This window comes from Callithrix jacchus, chromosome 11, assembly GCF_049354715.1.
Source record: "Callithrix jacchus isolate 240 chromosome 11, calJac240_pri, whole genome shotgun sequence".
Lineage (NCBI taxonomy): Eukaryota > Metazoa > Chordata > Mammalia > Primates > Cebidae > Callithrix > Callithrix jacchus.
In genome coordinates, this window is record NC_133512.1 from 5,705,945 (window position 1) to 5,728,633 (window position 22,689).

At 41.3% G+C, this 22,689-nt stretch overlaps 1 protein-coding gene across 29 annotated transcripts in view; it reads right to left on the bottom strand.

Moving 5' to 3' along the window:
- The window catches only part of ELMO1 (engulfment and cell motility 1), a 588,268-nt gene that overhangs the window by 162,344 nt on the left and 403,235 nt on the right, over positions 1-22,689 (bottom strand). For all 29 annotated transcript variants that reach the window (XR_013523821.1, XR_013523822.1, XR_013523824.1 and 26 more), the window contains one exon: positions 5,214-5,350. Coding sequence is in view for 25 of the 29 variants with exons in the window: in XM_054236998.2 (XP_054092973.2) it covers positions 5,214-5,350 (137 nt within the window). In the remaining 4 variants the exon portion in view is untranslated. The remainder of the gene's footprint in view (positions 1-5,213; positions 5,351-22,689) is intronic.

A 22,689-nucleotide genomic window follows, 5' to 3' on the forward strand; every position in this document is an offset into this window, starting at 1 on the left:
CAGTTCGAGAGGCAAACACATTTCCCTTTTTTATTCACGTGTTAGCTGTCTTTAACGTTTTAAACAATCCCTTTCCTATCCCACGCTGTAATCCGCTAGATGTGACTGGCTGGTGGCTATTTCCTATGAATAATCTTCCAGGGGATTTCTCAGGATGTTTCCTTCTGTCCTGCACTCCCGTTCTTCCTAATTGAGATTTCTCCATTGACTTGGATGAAGCCTGGCCAGGGGCAGCTGCAGCTTTGTTGAATGGGCCTGGGTTCTCCCCATGCAGTCTCCGCTGTTTCAAGGGATGGTTTTTCATCTGCAAGCCTGAGATTCTAAGCTCCATTGTGTGCGTTTAGTTGATTACGCTGCTGGATAAAGTTTCAAAATAGTGCTTTCACTCTAGAGTGACTTCATTTTTCAAATTAGTTTCTTCCATTTTGGTAATCTGAAAGCACGGCACAATCACCTGATCTTGGCTTATAATGTGGATTTTTATAGTGTCTAAAGTAACTCCAGTGCTAGGAACACATATTCTGATGTTATCTAAAAGGGCTCAGTCATCAGCGAAGAGATCTGGGCAACCAGGAATTGTTGGGGAGGACTTAATTCTCACAGCCATGAAATATGTGAAAATCGTGGGCCCTGCTGATTTTGAGGCTGCTACCCTGTGTTTCACATGGGAAACTAAGGCACCACATAAACTTGCTGGGAGGCAGACACTTCCAAAATCCCTGAAAAGTTCAGCTTAAAGCCTATTTTTCTCAAAGTAAAAGGGGTTACTAATTCAGTTCAGAACTTTGGAATTCAAGGCTTCACTTTTTTTTTTAACATAGCCAAAAAAATGTCTACTTGTGAAAAGGGCAATTTGCTCATTTTTCACAGACAGGCTTTACCTTATTCATGCAAAAGAACACTCCGCAACTACTCCGGTTTCACTCCCTCAAAGCATTTTTACCCTAATTGCTTCAATTTATTATCACCCCACCAAAAAAGAGGGTGATGTATCCTTTTAAAAACTATTATTATTTTTTAAATTATCAAACATACAGCTCTTGAATAACAGACCCAGGATGAAAACCTGGGTCATACAGGTCAACGAGCATCCTACTCCATCAATGCACGGAATGTACAGTGGCTCGTGATACGTGTCACTTGTGTCAACTGATGGCGATTCCATTGACATAAATACCCTCTAATGATCAAATCGACCTTAATGAAAATGCTCATTCACAGCTTTCCCCCTCCAATGATTTAATTAATCTGTGGTGCAGTTGGCCAGTGGGAAAACAGGGCGTTCAAAAGCCCCCAGGTGATTCTAACGTACAGTTGACGCTGAGAAACACTGCTACACGCAGACATATTTCTTAAAGGGTATATTCTCATTAGATTTTTTTTACAGTGGAGTAGCAAGGCACACATGCTTTAAATGAGATTCCCATACCTAAAAGATCCAAATTACTTGTGTCTCCTTTCTTACCCCACTCAAAAATGAAGATTCCAATGAAACGATGGTGGCGCTACTTGCGTGCTGAGGTATCCAGCTGCAGTTTAGCGCTTCCCTAATGCCTGTAGAAATGAATAATGTGTGCTCTAAAATATTGGTAATAAAAGACAAAAACTTAGAACACAAACTCAATGTCCTGAATCAATGGATTATTCTGCAGAGTGCTATACTGAGAAACGGAAAGAAAGCACTTTTCAAAGCATAAATATTTTAATCACTCTCCAATTCTACTTCTCTTACATAAATAAAAAACATTCCATCTGCTGCTTCCCAAGCCCGGAAGAGCAGACGACAGCTGCTTTTCCAAACACACTCTTCCCGCAGTGGCATTAACTACCAAGCACTAGATATCTATAAACTGGTGTCCCAAGCAAGGTGGGCTGCAGAAGCGATTCCTGCCTCTAATAGAATCCAGAGTAGTTTCTTGGGAAAATCAATATTTCAAATTGAGGGGCACTGCTTCTCCAGTGAGGAGCTAAAGACAGCAGACAGCTAAGCCCTGCTTACAGAGCCCTGGCTCTCAGGGTTGACAAGTAAATCCACGTTCCATGCTCTGTTTACAGTGGCAAGAGCCTGAGACGGTGTCCATGAAAGTTGAAAAGAAATTATGTCTCCCATTGGGCTTTTAAAGATATTTCTGAGTTTGAATTTGGACAGTCAGGGAATAAGAGAAAAACATTAAATCTACCAGTAACTTCACAACCCACGTTTGCTCCTAAATCCAATCTCCTCTGCTACCAAGTTAATAACAAGAAGAAAAGTGAACTGATTTAACTTTCCGCTTTTCTCTCTTCTCCAATTTATTATCAGGTAAAGCAGAACAGTGGCTGATAGACTGGTAGCAGGAAAAAAAATCAGAAAGGGAGTCTTCAAAATGAACTAGAGGCTGTCACACAGGGGCCTTCTTTTATAAAAAGGCTAGTGGAGGCAGAAGAGGAGCATAAAAGAAAAGGGACATAATTATATCTGTATCTGAGCTGCCACTAGCAAAACTCTGTAATGGGTATCATGTCTACCAGCAAAAAGAAAAACAAACGAAACGCTTGTCTGCCCATGTTTCATTAATTTAAACTGATCTACACATCTAAAAATGTAATATAGCTACAAATCAATACACACTGGAATAGGCAGAATAACAGCTTCCCCACGGTGCCTATGTCTCCAATCCTCAGAACCTGCAAATACGTTGCCTTCTACAGCACAGGGGAATTGAGGTTGCAGGTAGAATTAAGGTTATTATAAGCCAACTTTAAGACAGGAAGATGATGCCGGATTATCCAGGTGGCCCAATGTAATCACAAGGTCCTTAAAGAGGAAGACCAAGGCAGAAGACGGATCAGGGTGACGGGGTGACATGTGAGAAGGACTCAAGCTGTCCCTGCTGGCTTTGAAGATGGACAACAAGGACACAAGCCAAGGAATGCAGGTGGCCACAGGAGAGGGAAGAAAGGCCAGGAAATGAGTCCTCTCCTAGAGCCTCTGGTAAGAAACACAGCTCTGCTGCCGCTTTGGTTTTAGACCAGTGAAATCCACTGTTGCCTTCTGAACTATGAAACTGTAAGATAAATTTGCATTGTCTAAGCTACTAAGTTTGTGGTAATTTGTTAGATCAGCAACAGAAAATCGATACACACATGATAAAAATGTAAATACCTGATAAATTTTTTTGGTTATGTGAGGCATGCATAGTACTGAAAAAGAAAAGAAAAGCAAACACAGCAAAAGTATTTAATGTAGAAAATGTAAATTCCTAGTACTTTTCATCCCTGATTTTCCTCTGATATCTGCTCTTGCCTGACGGCCACCTGTATGTGAGGCAGGACCCTGTGCCTCCCCGGCCCGGAGCTGCCTGTCCTCAGCCATAAGCTCCCATCCCTACTTGGCAGTAGAGGTGTCACCCGGCATTAGTCTATGATCTCTAAACAACACAGAAAGATGGCACTAGGGTTACAGAAACTGCACCCAAAACCTGGTCCTTAGGTCTTGCTGAAGACTTTTTGCAGCCATCTAGGCTAATTATGATAAAAGTTTCATAATTATAGATACTGTGGGGGGCTTTCTATCACCTGGCAGGCCCTCACCCTGAACAGGTAGGATGTCTGCCACCAATCTGAGCACACAGCCATGAGAAGCCACAGGAACCCTAGAACTATGGTCACCGCCCTCCACCCGCTGTGCCCACCTCCTCCAGCCTGAGGCCTCTGGCTTCCTTTGCTAACAAAGAACTCTTGGTGCTTCATGTTACAAAGCATAACTTTATAGGATTTAAGTGTCTGAATGCTCATCCCCAGAGTCAGTCCTCTGCAGAACTTTCATAATATTTTCTACACAGCTTATCTGTGCCTAGATCAATAATAATACTATCTGCAACATTATCAATTGCAGATTTTATTCTGCAAAAATGTGGAATTTATAATTCAGGAAAAGCAGGATAAATAAAATCTCTCAGAAAGCAGACACCCGATGCCCAAATCCATAGCAGCTGATGAAGTCTCCTTCTCCTGGAGGAACGGGTATCCCCAGCTCACCAAGCTGAGGACTAGATGGCTTCCACAAAGCAGCACATGAAAGAGCCGAAATGATCCAGGGCAAAGTGGCCTTAGCCCCTTAGGTTAGGACCTGACTGAAGCTTGGGTCCTTTTTCTGATTTTCTTTCTTTTCAGTTGGCGTTGGTTCAAGATGTCACAAACCAGAAGTACAGTGGGAAACAAGGATGAGATGTATATTCAAGGTGACAGGAAGGCAATGACCAAGAAGCATACTAACTACAGGTGAAATTCAGATATTGTTATGCACTAAGCACATGCCATGGAAGCCCCACAGCATGACTGAGGGCCAGACCCTTCGACTTTTATAGTCACAGCCCTTAGGGCTGAGTGAGTAGGCATGGGTGATGGGCCTGACCACCTTCGGAGCCACACATAGCCGCAAATTAAAAGTACCTAAAGGCTGCAATATGCTGTTAGTTATTAATGCTAATCAGGCTTTTATCTCAGGACAAAGATTTTGCTTCTCTATGAAAGCATGGATAGTGCTTCTGCTCTCTTTAATTTGGCCAATGCCCTTTCCTCTACTCCTTACTCACACACAAACGAAAATGTGAAAGTCCCACTCTTGTGAGACATTATGATACAGAAAACCAAAGGACATCTCAGTTCAAAGGATCAAATCCTTACTGTAAACCAAGAAATGGTGCATATAACTTTCATTACTCAGTTCTTTGAAAGAGATCTTCCATTTCCATAAAAATTCTTTTTGACACAGCACAGGGCAGATTAGCACAGCACATCCATAATCCACAAATAAACCATCTAGGCAGAGCAATCTCCCTGATCTCATTTGCTCTGTACAAGTCTCCTGGACCAGTGGGGGGAAGGCCCCTTCCCTGGTAGATCCTGCAATATTGACAAGGCATCTCAAACTAATGCTATGACAGGAAACGTTCACCTTATAGTGTTTCTCCAGAGTCTCTGCTGGTGGCTCCCACTTACACAGAAGGAGCAAGGCTGCTCCAAGCTTACCGCCAGAGGGATGAGGTCATCCTGCACAGATTCATGTCTGTATAGGCATGTTTGTCTTTCTTCATTTTTGAAGCAAATGTAATTGCAGTCTTCCTCATTTCCCCACCTTGCCAATTGCCTTCTGCACACAGCAGAGGGACCATGCAGCGCGCCCCTTTGCATCATGGGAATCCCCTGCCTCTATCCGAGATCAACGTTACCTTGTTGAAGTCTTCAGAAGTTGCCCTCATCTCCTTCCATGTCTTGTTCAGGAGCTGGATACAGATGCAGAAAAACTCCTCAAAGGATCTGTCGTGGGTGAAGAACATTGGGTGGAAGTCATTGCACGTCTCACTAGCTGGAGGAAAGAGATGGAAAAGAAGGGAAGAACTTTTAAAACGGTGAAATGCGAGGACGTAACCACAGGTAAGTGCCCCTAAGAGAGACAAGCGGAGGTATCTTTGGTTCAGGCAATAATAATGAAAATAATGAAAAAGCTTTTTCGAAAAAGAAACCAAAGGATGGCCCTGGCCCTCATACAACTTAGACGTTTAAGGTCAGATAGTCAGACCGAGCCTTAGGCACATATTTTGACTGACAAAAGTCAGTCCCTAACCCATAGCAGGATATGACCCCCACCCCCAGCTTTGTTCCAAAACAGCTGTGTTGATTATGAGCCTGTATCTGCTTTCTTGACCTTACACAGATTATTCAAACTGCCCTCTCAGGCACAGCTACTCCGTCACCCTCAATTTCCTCTTTCTTATCAGAATAACTGGCAGAAGACGGGTTTTCCTGAATACACGATTAATTGCAACTTTGAAAATAACATCCATGATTATTTATCCAGGGGGCTCCTCTCTCTTATGGCAGTAAGCAGGAGACATGTGAGATCATTAACCATCTGACGCCATTAACCATTTGTTTTACATTTCCAGGCACAGATGGCTGGAGGTCAAAGCAACCCAAATGACTCTGAAGGCTGTAACTGGTCCAGTCCTGGGCAAAACCATAAAGTCAGCCAAAATTGCCTTCAAGCCCCCATTGTAGAGCTTCCTTGGGTCAGATCTAGTGCTCTGAGATTTAGGTCTAGCCCCTACTCTCTTCCTCCTCCTCAGACCAGCACCCTAACCCCTCCCTTCATCCCATCTGCCAAGCTTACACTTTTACAGCCCTTTTGTACATTACACCTCATTTGAACTTTAAAGTTCCTCTTACTACTCATGTCTTACAGGTGAGGATATGGTGGAGCCCAAGGAACTAAGGTTTTTAACCCCCAAAACCAATACCCTAAGGGTTTTTAAAAATAAAATCTAAGCTGTTACATACAGTGAAAGTCTTTCTATTTTATTTGGAATCTCTTTTTTGTTTTTAAATTTTACTTTAAATTCTGGGATACAAGTGCAGAACGTGCAGGTTTGTTACATAGGTATACACGTGCCATGGTGGTTTGCATGAGGACTGGATGGCTTTCACACGGCAGCACATCAACCCCACATGCATTAGCTATTTGTCCTAATGCTCTCCCTCCCTCTGACCTACCCTCCTCAGCTGGCCCTGGTGTATGTCGTTCCCCTCCTTGTGTCCATGTGTTCTCATTTTTCAGCTTCCACGTATGAGTGAGAACGTGCGGTGTTTCGTTTGCTACTGGAATCCCTTTTAAGGTCACTTCATCCTCAAGGCTCAGTATGGTGGGGTTTCAGGCACTGGAAGTCCAGGAGAGGATGGAGGGAGGGGTGGGAGCAGACTAACAGCGGAACCCTTCTGTTCTTGGGGAGAGCCATGGTGCCTGCCATGTGGATGAGCAGCAAATCCACTTAGAATCCTATAGAGCAGGCCCCCAGTGAACAAACCCTCATCAAGTCTCAAGGACACACACTCAAGGGCACATGGCCACCAAGTTATTACACACCAACCTCTTATCTCTTCAACTTTCATAAATACAGTGAATTTCAGACTTCCTAACAGTTTAAAACAACAGCAAAGTGGTGTATATTTGCACAGCTCGCCACTTCTAAAGGGCACAACCCTATTTGAAGATATGGTAATGCTCTTTCCTTCTGGATAAAGTAAAGGCATGGGCCAGGAGCAATGCACAGTCCTGTAGGAAGAGTCCGGGAGTCAGGGGACAGAAGATTTGGGTTCAAGTGCAGCCCAGGCCAATAAGGAGCAAGTCAGTTCAACTTTCTGAGCCTCAGTTTTCTTAACTAAAAAATAGAGGGCTAGGCACAGTGGCTCACACCTGTAATCCCAGTACTTTAGGAGGCCAAGGTGGGTGGAGCACCTGAGGTCAGCTTGGCCAACATGCTGAAATCCTGACTCTACTAAAAATACAAAAATTAACCAAGTGTGGTGGCATGCATCTGTAGTCCCAGCTACTCGGGAGGTTGAGACAGGAGACTCATTTGAACACGGAAGTTGGAGGTTGCAGTGAGCTGAGACCATACCACTGCACTCCAGCGTGGGTGACAAGAGTGAATCTCTATCTAAAAAAAAGAGGGGGGGAGGTGGTGGCTGGGCGCGGTGGCTCACATCTGTAATCCCAACCCTTTGGGAGGCCGAGGCGGATGGATCACGAGGTCAAGAGATTGAGACCATCCTGGTCAACATGGTGAAACCCCGTCTCTACTAAAAATACAAAAAATTAGCTGGGCATGGTGGTGCGTGCCTATAATCCCAGCTACTCAGGAGGCTGAGGCAGGAGAATTGCCTGAACCCAGGAGGCGGAGGTTGCGGTAAGCCCAGATCACGCCACTGCACTCCAGCCTGGGTAACAAGAGCGAAACTCTGTCAAAAAGTAAAAAAAAAAAAAGGAAATCAAATGCCTCTGCCTTCTCCCTAGGCTTCAAAGCAGCACAAATGAGCCAATTGAGGGGAAAGTGCTTTGGACAGGATAAAAGTTAACGCCAATATGGAGGGAAGTGGTGGTGATGACAATTAACATTGCAGTTGCCTACTATTTCCAGGAACTTGAGTTTTTCTGGGATTTCCGCCCCTGCAATTCCTAGTCCTGCCTATTCACATTTCAGCAGTTAGAAGCGAGAACATGTAAGTCATGCCACAACAGCCCGTGTTATTAGCAGAGAGACGGCAAATGTGAAGTTCTGACTTGCAATACAGAGCTCTTTAGGGGATTGAGAAGATCAACACTGGCACACTGTGCAGTTTGCTGCCCTAGGCAATGAGCGGTCAGTCTCACTTCATGAGCACCAAAGCCAGTGAAATTTACAAGTCTTCAGCTGTACCTTTAAGCACTATTGCCGACCATGAGCTCGTTATTAATCACATTACCCCAGTATCATTTTTGGATCTAGTGTGATTAGGTGTGTACTTTATGCCCTCAAGTTTTTCTGTCATGAGTAGAGCTAAGATAGCCAGACAAAACTGAGACTCGCAAGCCCTGCTCTTGTTTGGGTGAAGAGGAAGGGAAGTGACATAAATTATTAGTTAACAATTAACTAATAATATACTTTTTGGGTGCATATGACATGCCAAGGGCTCTACAGGCACTATTCTTGCAATGGAAGGTAGGCCTATGGACATCCTCATTTTATATATGGGAAAGGTAAAACTTAGATAAGTAACATCTTTCATCATGAGGTTTTTTTTTTAGTTGGCCCCAAATGAGCACCTAAAACCCACAGTTTAGCTGACTCAGCAGTAGGCTTCCTGCCTTAGCTGACATCAAGAGCTCATTGCATTTCTTTGTGGTTGTTGCTTTGAAAATTAATTCCTCCACCCACTCTCTCGGTCTCCTGTACTGCTCCTTCAATATAAATCCAGATCATGACCTGCAGTCCAATGTGGATCACAGCAAGTGCGTAGCCAACACCTGCTGATGGAGAACACCTGGCCGTGAGATAGCAGTACCAAGGCCAGCACCACCACCGCCTGCAGTCACGCACCGGGCCCTGGATGACGGCTTTATCATCACTTATCATGCCAAGCACAAAAGGAAGATATTACTAACTTCTTTTTAAGACTATAAATAGGAGATTTAGAAAGGCTAGGTGACTTGTCCAAGGTCACATGGTTTGTGAGTGGTGGTACTAGGATTGAAGGTCAAGTTGGCTCCAAAGCCCATCACTGTTCTGCTGCACTCTCTTTCCTCATTCTGCTTCCCAGTGAACCCTGCCTCCAATGCACCTCCACCAACACAAATCTGAAACAATTGTTTTTCTATCCACAGAAAATATTTACGAAGTAAAATTTACAAGAGGGGCAGCTTTACCTATTAATGCTTATGTATATTTACTGCCTAAGATTGCTCTGCCTTCCTCCTACTACTTGTGACTCACGTGGAGTTAGGTTGGAATCATCAGAGTTATGCTCCCCTTCTGGACCTTACTAGTTACTCTTTTTAATCAAGCATATAGCATAGGCTTAGTAAATGGAGGGTATTAGTTACTTTTTTTTTTTTTTTTTTTTTTGAGATGAAGTCTTGCTCTATTGCTCAGGCTGGGCTTCAGAGGTGCAATCTCAGCTCACTGCAACCTCTGCCTCTTGGGTTCAAGCGATTCTCCTACCTCAGCCTCCCGAGTAGCTGGGACTACAGGTGTACACCACCATGTCCAGCTAATTTTTGTGTTTTTAGCAGAAACGGGGTTTCACCATGTTGGCCAGGCTGGTCTCTAACTCTTGACTTTGAAAAGTGCTGGGATTAAAGGCGTGAGCCACCATGCACAGCTAGTTACTATTTTTGATCAAGTACATGGGATAGGCTTAGTAAACGGTGGCTATTAGTTACCATTTTTAATCATCATTCTCAACACACTATATGGCTTCTTAAAGGCTCCAACAATTCTACAAGATGAGCAAGGAAAGAGGAATCTGATCATTCCTGATGATTATGTCAAAAACCTACTGAAGTATTCAGACTCCCAAGCTGAAATTTCACATGAGGAGATAGCTATGTGCAGGGTACTCTACTAAGAGCTTTTCCTGTCTGAACTCTCTGAATGTGTAATAACAACAAAGGTACAATTATTACCACCCCTGTTTCACAGACGAGAAAACTGAGGAACTGGGAAGGTAAATAACTATCAGTGAAAGTGCCAGAAATCAAACCCAGCATTTTATCTCCAGCACTGGTGTTTTTGACCTCCACGTGAAGGAGCTGGCCTGCCATCATTTTAAGATTCTTGAAGACTCCTCCTCTGCAAGGAGATAGGGGCAAATAACAAAGTCAGAACAACTTGGTCCTTGACAGGTAACACAAGAAACAGCTTTGTGTATGTGTGCACAAACTTCATCAGCTCGCTGTGAGGATCAAATGGGAACAGTGACTAAGACAGCAGGTTCAATGCAAGTGTGGGCCAACAGGGTGGCCATGTTCACCATTCACCGAGTGGAGCCTCTCCCAGGATACACATTTACATACGTGAGCTTGTCACCCTGCAGAGATAGCCTAATTATAAAAATGTTCCTTAGGTTTAATTAAACAAATAAAACCAGGAAGGGTGAGGCTTATGATTGTTTTTAAAGGAAAACAACACTTATTGAGAAAAAAAAGAATTGAATTAGCAGATAATATATTATAAATGAAATCTAGAGAGATACTTTCAATGAGACAAAAATAGTAAGACATTTTAAAAATGAAATTATTTTTAATCACACTATTTTTAACACAATGAGATTTCACTTTATTTAAAAAAACCAACACAATGGTTTTTTAAGTCTAGAATATTAACATTTTCAGGACTGAGGGGACAACAGATTCTATTAATTTGCTGATATCTCATTCACTTATAAGTAGGGCAGCTTTGAAAGCAGCTATAACCTGAATATATAACTTTTTAAAAATAAAAATAAGAATGCTGTATACTTATGTAGCATTTTGCCTGTCAAAGTAGATGTGTTCCTATTTGGCACTGGGTAATGTATGGTGAGGCAGGTATTGTCACTGGCTCTCAGAAAACAAAGGTTACGGCTCTGTAGCAAACAAGCAATGAGAAATGAGTGCAGGGAATGGTTTTAGAGCTGACCATAACCTTGCAAAGGTCATTGTAGCTCCCGAGGCTCCAGATTTCTTACCTGTAAATGAGTTGGGCTAATTGATTTGTAAGGCTCCTGCCAAGTGCAAAATTCCAGCAGTCTCCATACACATACACATCAGATAATGTATCTTCAACTCCCCAAAGCCCACCCAAAATTATAAAATTTATAGAGTCTGCCTGCACTGACCTTTAGTTCCTAAACTCCTATTTCTTTTATTGACAGGATGACTACACATTTAATTTCAAGTGTGAAGACATTAGAGTGGTATTTGATAGATTTAGCAAATGTTTGATAAGCAAGTATTTATTCTTTCTTTCATAAGAAAATTGTCAGTTGTTTTTATATTCTATCAACTTATTAATCCCATCTAATGCAGACCATTTCATAAGAAAATTACTTGATTAATGATAGAATGACAAGATGACAGGAAAATGCACACCACTTTTGCTCTCAGACAAATACGAATTCTGAGATGCTGAAAAGCTCTGTTACATCCTTTCTGTGACCTTGGCGATGCTAAGACAGACTTTGGAACCATTCGCAAATGACAGAGATTTGGGAAGCACTGGGCAAATATGAATATATTTTACTGTGACTCTATGAGCTATTCCAACAGCCTTTGGAAATGGTGCACTTTGAAAAAGACACACACACTGGCCTAACAAAATGGACATGTTGTTGTAAAGTTATGAATTACAGGAAAAAGGGAATAAATCATACATACATGAAAGCATTTAACATAGAGGAACGGCCAGAGCAGTCACTAAAGTCTGCCTGGTGATCTACAGCACAGAAACCGACATCAGAACTATTAGTGGTTCTAGGGTCAGTCTGGATAACATATTTATAAATTCTGTGATGCAGATGTATATTTATAACCTTTGTACAAAAATAATCTTACCCTACCTAGAAAACTTTGAGTTTTCTATTTTTAAACCTGGTATTCCTGAACGGTTTGATTTTGGAAGGTGGCACTGCGTGGGAAAATGCTAAAAGTTCAGAACCTTTTGTAGGTGGGAGAGGTGAAAAGAGGAGAGTGGGGTCAAGAAGTTGAAGTTCCTTCACCGCCAATGAGTTCAGCGTAGATAGAAGCTACCACCCCTGCTATTTTAGGACAGGGGATCAGAGGCTTTAAACCTTTGCAGCTCTTCCCAGCTCCTGAAGTCTGGTTTAACAGAACTCGGGATAGTCTTTTGTATCCTCAGCCATCCTAAAAATAGTATGAAATTTATACCGAAAAATGGTATGAAATTTATCCAATGCTTCATTGTTCACCTTCCCTTGGGCCTTTTTTGAGGACATGGAGAGAAGAAAAAAAGGACTGACTAGTGTTAAGGCTGAAAACCAGACCCATAGCACCAAAAGACAGCCAATTCAGCAAAAGTAATAGGAGGCCACGTCCCAGGCACACAGTGTGTGTTAATAAAAGAGCAGAGCTTCTGCAGCCAAGTTGGCCTGCATGCAAATGTTGACGTCCCTACTTAATAGCAATGTGAACTTCGTCACCTTAAAATTCCTCCAGACCTCTATATCCCCATTAAAAAACAAAACAAAACAAAACAAACGAATGTTTTATGTCTTATCAGGTTGCTGATAAGATTAAATGTGGAGCGATTCATCTATTAACTCAGATAAAATAAGCACTCCATACATGTTAGTTGTTACTAGTTACAACAACTAATTATTATTGTACCTAGCCAAAATGACCAATTTGGAAAACTTTTGGGACCAAACACAAAGACTTATTAAATGACAGCAATGAAGACAGTGTGGTATTGGTGCATGAATGGAAAAATAGAAAAATGGAATAGAATAGGGAGTCCAGAGACCCATATATACAGTCACTGGATTTATGACAAAAATGACACAGCAGTGGAAAGGAATTTCAATTGGGCCAATTGTATTTGCATCTGGCAGAAATAGATTACAACTCCCTACCTCACACCATCTGCTAAGATCAATGATGTGTGGATTACAGATCTCAATGTGAAAGGAAAAACGAGGAAGTTGTTTTCATATAATGTAAGAATATATTCATGACTTTAAGGGAGGCAGAATTTTCTTAAGCAAAACAGAAACATCATTAATCATAAGAAAAATATTTGATTCTATTTTATTAAACTCAAAAACTTGTTTGTCAAAATATTCAACAAAAATGGGAACCTTAGAATAGAGAAAAAACTTCAACATTATCTAATAAAGAACTTGTATTTATGATATATAACCACTCCCATAAGTCACTAAGTAAAAGACAGACAACCCAGTAGAAAATGGGCAAAATGTAAATAGGCACTTCACAAAATAGGACATCTAAGTGGCCAGTGACAAATGAAAAGGGGCTAAGCTTTTTAAGTCACACACGAAAATATGCAGCTTTAAACAATAAGCTACTTTCAAACATCCACCAGAAGGGCTAAAATAAAAGATGGAAAACACTAAGTGTTGATAAGAATGTGGGACAAATGGAATAATCCACTGTTGATGGAAGTATAAAATCGTTCAACCGCTTTGTAAAACAGTTTAGCAGTATTTACTAAAGCTAAAATATTCTTACTTTATAATACAGTAATTCTAGCCAAAGATATAAACCCAACAGAAATGCATACATATGCATTCCAAGAGAAATGTACATGAATGTTCACGGCAGCGCTATTTGTTACAGCCAAACTTGAAACAATCTAAATGTCCATCCAACAGATTGGAAAAATAAATTATGGTTTATTCATACAGCAGCATACTTACTATAAAGAAATTATTTTTTAAAATGCTGCACATAATATGGATGTATTCAAATAACAGTCATGATAACATGAATGAATGGAAACAAACATAATGTGGAGCAAAAAGAGCCCACACAAAAGAGACCATAGGATAGGATCCTATTTATTTAAAGCTCAGAACAGGAAATGTTCATTGATGATAATGGAAATAGGTATTGTTCTTTCGAGAGAGAGAAGAAACTGAGAGTGACAGGATGGCCCAAGAGGGTCTCTGAAGGTTGTTTAGTACCCTTTCATAAGCTAGGTAGTAGTTACACAGGCAGTTGGTGGTTTGAAAATTCACTGAGCAATGTGTGCTCTTAGGATTTGAACACCTCTATGTAAGTTATGCTTTTTAGGAAAATTTAACTTAGAAAGGTAGAATATGAGCTTTCCAGGAGCAATGGCACTGCAGACACTGTAGACAAACTAAAACATGTCATGCATATGATTTCAGTGGGCTTTTCAGAACAAGTGTGGTGTATGCCCTGCCCCTCACCTCTAGGAATAGGGATTGACATTTTATGTAACTAGGTTCACCAGCTGGATAAAAAAGTACATGACTGGTTTATGCCGGCATCTTAGTCCAATCACCTAACTGTTATCAGCTTCTAAAGTTGGGCAGAGGGTAGTTCTCCATACCTGGATGTTAGTTTAATTTAATCTGTTGGATAGATAAAAGAATATATACATGCATTTTCTTTTCTTTTTTTACAGATGCAGTTTTGCTCTGTTGCCCAGGCTGGAGTGCAGTGGCACTATCATCTCGGCTCACTGCAACTTCTGCATCCTGGGTTCAAGCTCTGGGATTACAGGTGCGTGCCACCATGCCTTGCTAATTTTTGTATTTTATTTTTTTAGTAGAGACAGGGTTTCACCATGTTGGCCAGGCCGTTCTCGAACTCCTGACCTCAAGTGATCTGCCCGCCTCAGCCTCCCAAAGTTCTGGGATTACAGGCATGAGCACCAGCCTATGCATGCTTTTTGTTTCATGATTGGGGATCCCAGTCTTACTGAAGGGTACTGCAGATGTCGATGTACAAACTATAATCGACTTGACTCGTTGTGTATGAACTCTGAGAAGTGCTCTGGGTTTCTTTAAATCATCTCCCCCTCTTTTTTATTCTCTCCCTTCCTTCATCCATTTATGGGTGCTTCCTTTCTCCCTCCTCCCTCCCTTCCTCCTTTTTTCCCTTCCTTCCGTCCGTCCATTCATGTGCACATTAGACCATCTGTTGGTCCATCCATCCATCTAACTAGCAAGGTGGTTATGAGCATGGCCCTGGAGACAGTCTGTCTGAGTTTGGACCCTGGCTCTGCCACTTACCTGTGTGACCTTAAGCTCATGAGCAAGGGGATATGGGTAAAAGGCAAGGCTAAAGAAACTGGCAGGCATCAGGTCACACAATGCTTTGTAGACCACATTAGGGAGGTGAACTTCTTCCACCTGCGATGGGAAGCCATGAAAGGGATTTGAACAGGAGAATGATAAAGTGACAACTTTCCATCTCTTTTCTTATTCTTACTTTTGGTCTCTGTTTAATAAAATTAAAATTTAGGTGATTTGAGGATTCTTGTCTTTCTGGAATCCAGTGAACTGATATTTCAGTGTATTAAGGATGAGTGATGACCCAGTAAACGTCTTAGTACAAAGTGGTCAGGAGCGTCATTCTGGAGTCAGAATTCTCCCTCCGCCACTTGATTGTGTGACCGCAACCAAGTCTGTTCATGTCTCTGAGCATCTTTTACTATGATGAGAATAACAAAAACTCATATCTTGTAGAATGGACTGAAGATATAGTGGAAAGATTCCCATCAAATGCTTAGTTGAGCACCTGACATTTGGTAAGCACTCCATAAACATTAGCCACAAAATGTTATGCAGAATACAGATATGATTTTTTTTCCAAAAGGTCATCGATTTAAGGTTTAACTTGTAGTGAAATCTTACAAGCTTTGCATTAGGAAGGTACCCTAATCTCCTAGAAAGTTATAGAGTGGCATGGTTATCTTGTGAGATGTTAAACTGAAAGGCAAATATGCAGAAAAACCAGTAAATTAAGATTTCTGGTAACTCCACACTAAGTAACCCCCGGAAATTTGCTTATAATTGAAAAACGGTCTTGCTGATATGCTCTGTGTTTGCTCTTTTCCTTTGTCCTCCAGTTGAAAACAATCAAGACGTGCACAGAAACAGAACCTGGATCATTTACACTTCATCTGTTGGCAAAATAATCATTTCTGGAGCTGCTTTTGGGTCTAAAAAATGCTCCTTCTTGGCCCAAAGAGAAAAAAGAATAGTAAAAAACAACAACAACAACAACAGATTGTTTGGAGAGGAGCATCAAGTTTATGGTGTGAATTAGCAATGCAAAACTAAGAATGAAACACTTATTTTGCTAAATATATTTTACTTATCTTCTGGGAGTAGTGTTCCTGGAACATCGGGAGATGTAGCTAATTCTATGCATCAACTTGACTGGGCCAAAGGGTGCCCAGATTAAACATTATTTCTGAGTGTGTTTGTGAGAGTATTTCCAGTCGAGATTAGTATCTGAATCAGTGGACTCATGAAGTAGGTAGCTCTCCCCAGTGTGGGTGGGTAACACCCAATCCCTTGAAGTCCTGAATAGAGCAAAGAGGTGGAGGAAAGAGGAACTTAGCCCTTTTTCTTGCCTCAGTGCTTGAGCTGGGACATCTCGCATTTTCTCCTGCCTGTTGACTGGAGTTACACTAACAGTTTCCCTGGTTCTCAAATTTTTGGATTTGGACTGAATGACACCACCAGCTCTTCTGGGTCTCTAGCTTGCAGATGGCAGATTGTAGGACTTCTCAGCCTCCATAATTACATGAAATTATTCCTGATAATAAATCATATATATATATATATATACACACACACACACACATATATACATATATATTGTATATATTCTACATATACATGAGATTTATAAGGAATTCTCTATCTCTCCAAGTATGTGTGTGTGTGTGTGTGTGTGTGTGTGTGTGTGTATACACACATATCTTCTAGTGGCTCTGTTTCTCTGGAGAACCCTATTACAAGAAGGAAGAGCAGAAGATGAAGAGGAAAATTCTAGTTATGTGGTAAACTGTCCAAGGCAGGGCAAAGGAGAATATATTCAAGCAGTAATTTCTGCATACCCTTGTTAAAACTTTCTTTACGAGGAAAATTATTTGTAGAAACAGCATATTAAGAGACTTTCATACGGCAAATTTATTGCGGATATAAGTAATTGCCTGTCCAACCATGTGAAATAGGCACTCGCGGGTTATGCTGGGATGGAGGCAGATTAATGAGCAGCTGGGATGTCCCTCACTGAAGACCCAGTAAGAACTGTGTCTGTCTTGCAGAGCCATGGTGTGACTTTAGATTACACCTTAACCTGGGGCACAGAGCATTAGCCAGGTCTAGGGAGCGGACAAGGTGGGCTAAAATTAAGCAATTCTGTATGGATAAGTGTGAATTTAATGAAAGATGACATGCCCGGGTTTGCTCATTCAAAAGTCATTACCTTACAGTGATCACCTGTAGCTGTTAATGCAAATGCTTTAGCAAGGCATTCAACCCTCTTCTAAACTTAAGCCCACTTCACGACTTCTTGATCTATGAATGCACCTTACATTCCGCCATGATTTACACCTCTGTGTCAAACAAGCCACCTGTGATTGCATTTCCACATGCTAAGCTGGTGGTTTTCCTTTTACTTGGAGCCCACTAAATCCACCTCCAAAGCCAAGATCTCTGCTAATGGCAAGTCACTTCTACAGCTCTTTCCCACTTCATTATGCTTCCATAGGCCTTTCATTTCTTCCTTCCATTTGGATTCCCAGGAAAAGTGGAGAGGCTGACTTCATCATGTCTGCATCCTGCATGGCTCTCATGTGGCCAGCCTTCTATAAACACATGACTGCACTCCCTTCCTGCTCTCCTGCCTCCTCATGCATCCAGCTACATGCTTTTCTTCCATGTGGCTTTCATTATGTTTCACTTCATGCACAGATCGTGAAGTATCCCCCAACGTGTTTACAACATATATCACAGCCCTCCTGCAGTGGGGCCAGCACAGACACACGGCGCTCTGGAAGGCTTCCCACATGCTTCACCCACTGCCTTAAAATAGCCCACATCCTTCAAAATGACCCATTCTTCCTCCCTCTCTCCCCCAACTTTCTGAAATTGAGTGTAGGTGATCTCTTAGAAGAGAGCAATGAGTAACATCACAAAGAAGCAAATTCATTGCACAAATTCAACAGAAAACAAAAGCAAATCTGATTATGTTTTTAAAATACAGAGACATAGGCCTCCTCTGTACAATTGCCAACACCTAGTCCCCAGCAAGGTGATTCCCTTTACCATGCACCACCTGTCCCATTTATAGGCACCTGCTTTGAGCAGGAGCACTGGGCTTAGTGCTCATCCCAGCCTTGCTCATGATGGGCCTTTCGCCTCAAGGAATAACACTGTCAACTACCTATTGATCCTGAACAAAAGGAGATGCGGGAAATACTAAGGGAATGGTCCATTGACAATCACGCTTTTGCCAATGTGAGATTAGAAAGGATAGAGATGTATACTAGTAAACAAAATAGAGTTAAATCTTTTAATATTTTTGCCTATATACTATTTGGTTCAGTCCCTTAAACAAATGAGTATGGGAAGGACCATAGCTCTTTGCCACCCAAGCGCCTGTGGGAAAGGTCGTGAGTGGGACACAGAGAGGCGCTCCTAGCACATGAACACAACCCCAGACCTCAAGAAGCATATCCTCAAGCACTGTGATAACAGTTTAGGAAAAGGTGAAGAAGCTTCAAGCAGGAACTTAACTGAGATTTACCAAAAGAAGGGAATGCTGAAGGATAAGGCATTAAATATCAAACCAGTAAGAGCTGGCTGGAAAACGTGAAAAGGACGTAATCTCAGTAACATGACACTTGGGGATCTGCTTTGGCAAATTAGGAGAGCAGCTTAGAAAGGTGAGCTGTTTATCTCGGAATATCGCAATGACCATACACCAGGAACTGTTTTTTTTTTAAACAAGTATTTTCTCATTTAATCTTTATAACATTCCACAAAGTTGGTGCAGCTATTATCATCCCCATTGGACAGATGAGAAAAGAGAGGCACAAAGGAGTGAAGGAGTTTTCCCAGACTCACAGAACAGGAAAGAGAGCCAGGGTTTAACATTAGTTTGGGTACAGAATTCCTGGTATTTTGCTGCTCACTGGAGAAGGATTTTCTTTCATGGAAAATTTTTAAAGCAGAAAGCTAATATTTTCTAGAAAGTTTATTTGCTGTGATTTAAAAAAAAAAAAAGTTGATTCTACTTCTTTTTTTCTCTGACCTACCATTTTTATGGAGACTTGATCTTGTCAATTATCATCATTTTTGGACATGCATTCCTTATAGTTAATAAAAGCACAGAATCTTCCAATTTATCCATGGCAGACATGTATTCCCATAGAGATGTTACTGTTTTAATATTACTGGGGGGGAAAAGTAGACAATTCACAGACTTTTCAAGGACTATATATTTGTTCATTGGTTTTATAAATCCTGCTCTTTTAAAAAAAAAAAATCTTTTTTTTTTTTTGAGAGAGTCTTGTGGTCTTGCTGGGACAGAAAGCAGTGGCATGATCACAGCTCAATGCATCCTTCAACTCCTGGGCTCAAGCGACCCTCCCACCTCAGCCTCTCAAGTACCTAGGACTATAAGCATGTGCCCCTATGCCTAGCCAATTCTTTATTTTTTTGTAGAGAAAGGGTCTTGCTCTGTTGCCCAGGCTGTAAGTCCTGATTTTCATAAAGAAGATACCAAATGCATCTCCTTTAATATAGAGCTAGTATCCCAAAAGATTAAGAAAATCAAGCTAATCAGACCAATGTATTTCTTGCCATGCATTTATATAGTGCTAAATATATAACGGCCACTGTTCTCAGTGTTTTACAATTATTAAATTATTTAGTTCTCTATGACCCCCATAAGATAGGTTTGGGTCTTATTTCTATTACACAGGTGAGAAAAATGAGGCACAGAGAGGCTAAGTGACTTGCCTGAGTCACACAGCCAGAGAGAGGCACAGCCAGATGTATGTGCAGGAGGCAAGCACCTTTCAGAGGCTATGTTCTTTATTTGTGCAGTGGCTCGATCTCGGCTCGCTGCAACCTCCACCTCCCAGGTTCAAGCGATTCTCCTGCCTCAGTTTTTATCCCGAGTAACTGAGATTACAGGTGCCCACCAGCACACCCGGCTAATTTTTGTATTTTTAGTAGTGATGGGGTTTCACCATGTTGGTCAGGCTGGTCTCAAACTCCTGACCTCATGATCCTTCCTCCTTGGCCTCCCAAAGTGCTGCAATCACAGGTGTGAATCACTGCACCTGGCTGAGGTTGTGCTCTTAACCAGATCTGTGTATAACCAGTGTACGCAGAGGTCTCCTCCGCCCAGAAGCTAAGTAAATACATAATTACTGCCATTATGCAGTAAGAGATGTGAATTTGCCCACAATTCCCATGATAATACCTCAGGCCTCTTGGATCCTGACTGATCATATACATATCAAAGATTACCCCAGGTGTCTAAGATCTTAGAATCTCTCATCAATAAGTAGCCAGATTACATCAGTTCGACTCATTACAAACAATTCCATGTACATTGATTTCTTAAAAGAGAAACGAAGATTACGTAAGGACTGGATTTCTTTATTTCATGGAAAGAGCCTCAAAACTAAACCAAAACAACACAACACAACAGATGTTAGTGTTTTGGTGGTATTTTGGGAAATACGTTTGAGTGTAACACAGCACACTCATAGGGTGTGCTCTCAGAATGTATTGTGCTGTCTCGAACGTACAGACGCCCTGGAAAGGAATCTGGTTTTACAGTTAATAAAAATTATTTGCACTATAAAAAAGCTCTGATAAAATTAGGACTAAACTCTTGTTATTGGTATAAGGAGTCTACTTTTTCATTCTACACAGCATTGTAGGCTAATTGGTATTCCTATGAATAAAACACTGTTTTTGTATTCCTGGGCCACTGGGGTAGAGGCGTATATCGATTCTGCCTTACAAATGTGTGTTTGTGAAGAATTAGAGTCTTAAATTAATGGGTAAAGATCATTTTTTAAAACCTTAGTTTCCTCCTAAGTTTTTCTTCATACTAGATGTCTGCTACTTTTTTTCTTCATTTACCGACTTACAATGATAATTAACCCCCGAAGGTTCTGTAGGATCCCTGCAAGTCTTTTCAGGTGGCTCTTACCCAATCACAGACATTGACTCCAGGAGAATTTACCCCAAACTAAATTCAGTGAGGGACACTTTCCTCTCCAGCTTCTTGGCTGCCATCTTTCTGCCCCTCTCTCTCTTTTAAAATCTTCACTAAGTAGAGACCATTTTAGATAAGAACACAACTTGATGAAAACCTAAGGATGAGACCAAACGTAAGACCCTTTTAAAGGAGGAAAAACACTGATGAAATTGTTCAGAACTTCCTCCTGTGTGAAATAAAAGTTGATACTCTCAAGATGTTTTCACTCCTATTCCTTGCCGATACTTTATTTCTTAGTCAATTTTGTTACTAGTATTTGAAACCGTTTTTTTCTCTCTCCCCTGACAAATGCATTCTGAAACTTTCATTTTGTAGACACTTTCCAATTTTCTAAAACCAGAGAGCAGTTTTACTATTACTTCTGTTCTCCAACACATAGAAGTGACCCAGGAAGTCTTATATGGCTAATATAATGTACAATAAGATACCCAATATGACAACACGGTTCTTAGTAAAAAAGACATTCTATCAAGTGTGTACATACTCACGTCTGTTCCTTATGAATGCTTCCAAAATTATTTGATAGTAATTAAGACCTCACAGGGGGAAACAGGTATCAGCTCACTAATACTGGAGAAGAGATACTTGGACAATTGTTCTTCTTCCCAATCTCATTGTTCTTTCTTGTCTCTTTCATAGATTTGTTATTTTTTTTCCTGCCTAAAAAGCTCTTTTCTTACCATTCTTTTCTTCTCACTCTTCACTCTTGCCCTAGGAAGAGTGATCTGATGCTGTGGCTTCTGTGCTCATAGATGCCAAATCTCTATTTTGAACCCAGATAATTTCCTGAGCTCCAGACAACTCCTTACTGGACACATCCATCTTAGCCACATCTCTTAGCCACTTCAAAGTCAAAATTGACAAAACAGAACTCCTAATCTTGATGACTTATCCAAAGTTACTAGGTTTTCCATCTCAGCTATTTCTGTTCAGTTGGCCAGGGTAGCCTGGACTCCTCTCTCAATCACCAGCTTATAACTATATTATATTCACTCCTTTCCTTTCCCACTGCTGCTGGCTTTGGTTCAGGTGCTCATCACTGCTCTTCTGGTTTAAAACAAAAGGCTACAATGGTCTCCCGGTCTCAGAACAGATCCATTTCCCTCACTGTCTTCCATGAGGAGCTTATCCAAACCTACCTACAGCCACATTTATAGCCTCGGCTAAAAATCCTTCAGATAAAGGAATGCCTCTTCACAATGTGGACCCTGACTCACCCTGAATGAGATGGTTTCTGGGCCAGCTTGAAAAAATGTTTCTAGAATGCACTTGCCTGGGGAAAAGAAGAAAACAACTGCAAAATTTTCAGAAAATAAGAGAATAACCAAAAACATGAAGTGAACTGTTTGCAAGACTTCTAGACTTAACACATGCTTTTCCCTCTGCCTCAGTCACCCTTCCTCATCTGAGTCCACTCCTCAGTGGTAACTCCTGCAGGTCTCTCAGAATCCAGACCAGTTCTCTCCACTTCTGAGGGATCCTTTTCTGCCCATTCCCTGTAGGCTGAACCTTCTAAGTGTCTCCATCTCATCCTTTGCCAATTTTCCAATGCTCTGTTTGCTTTTTAGTCTCCTCATGGAAATTCT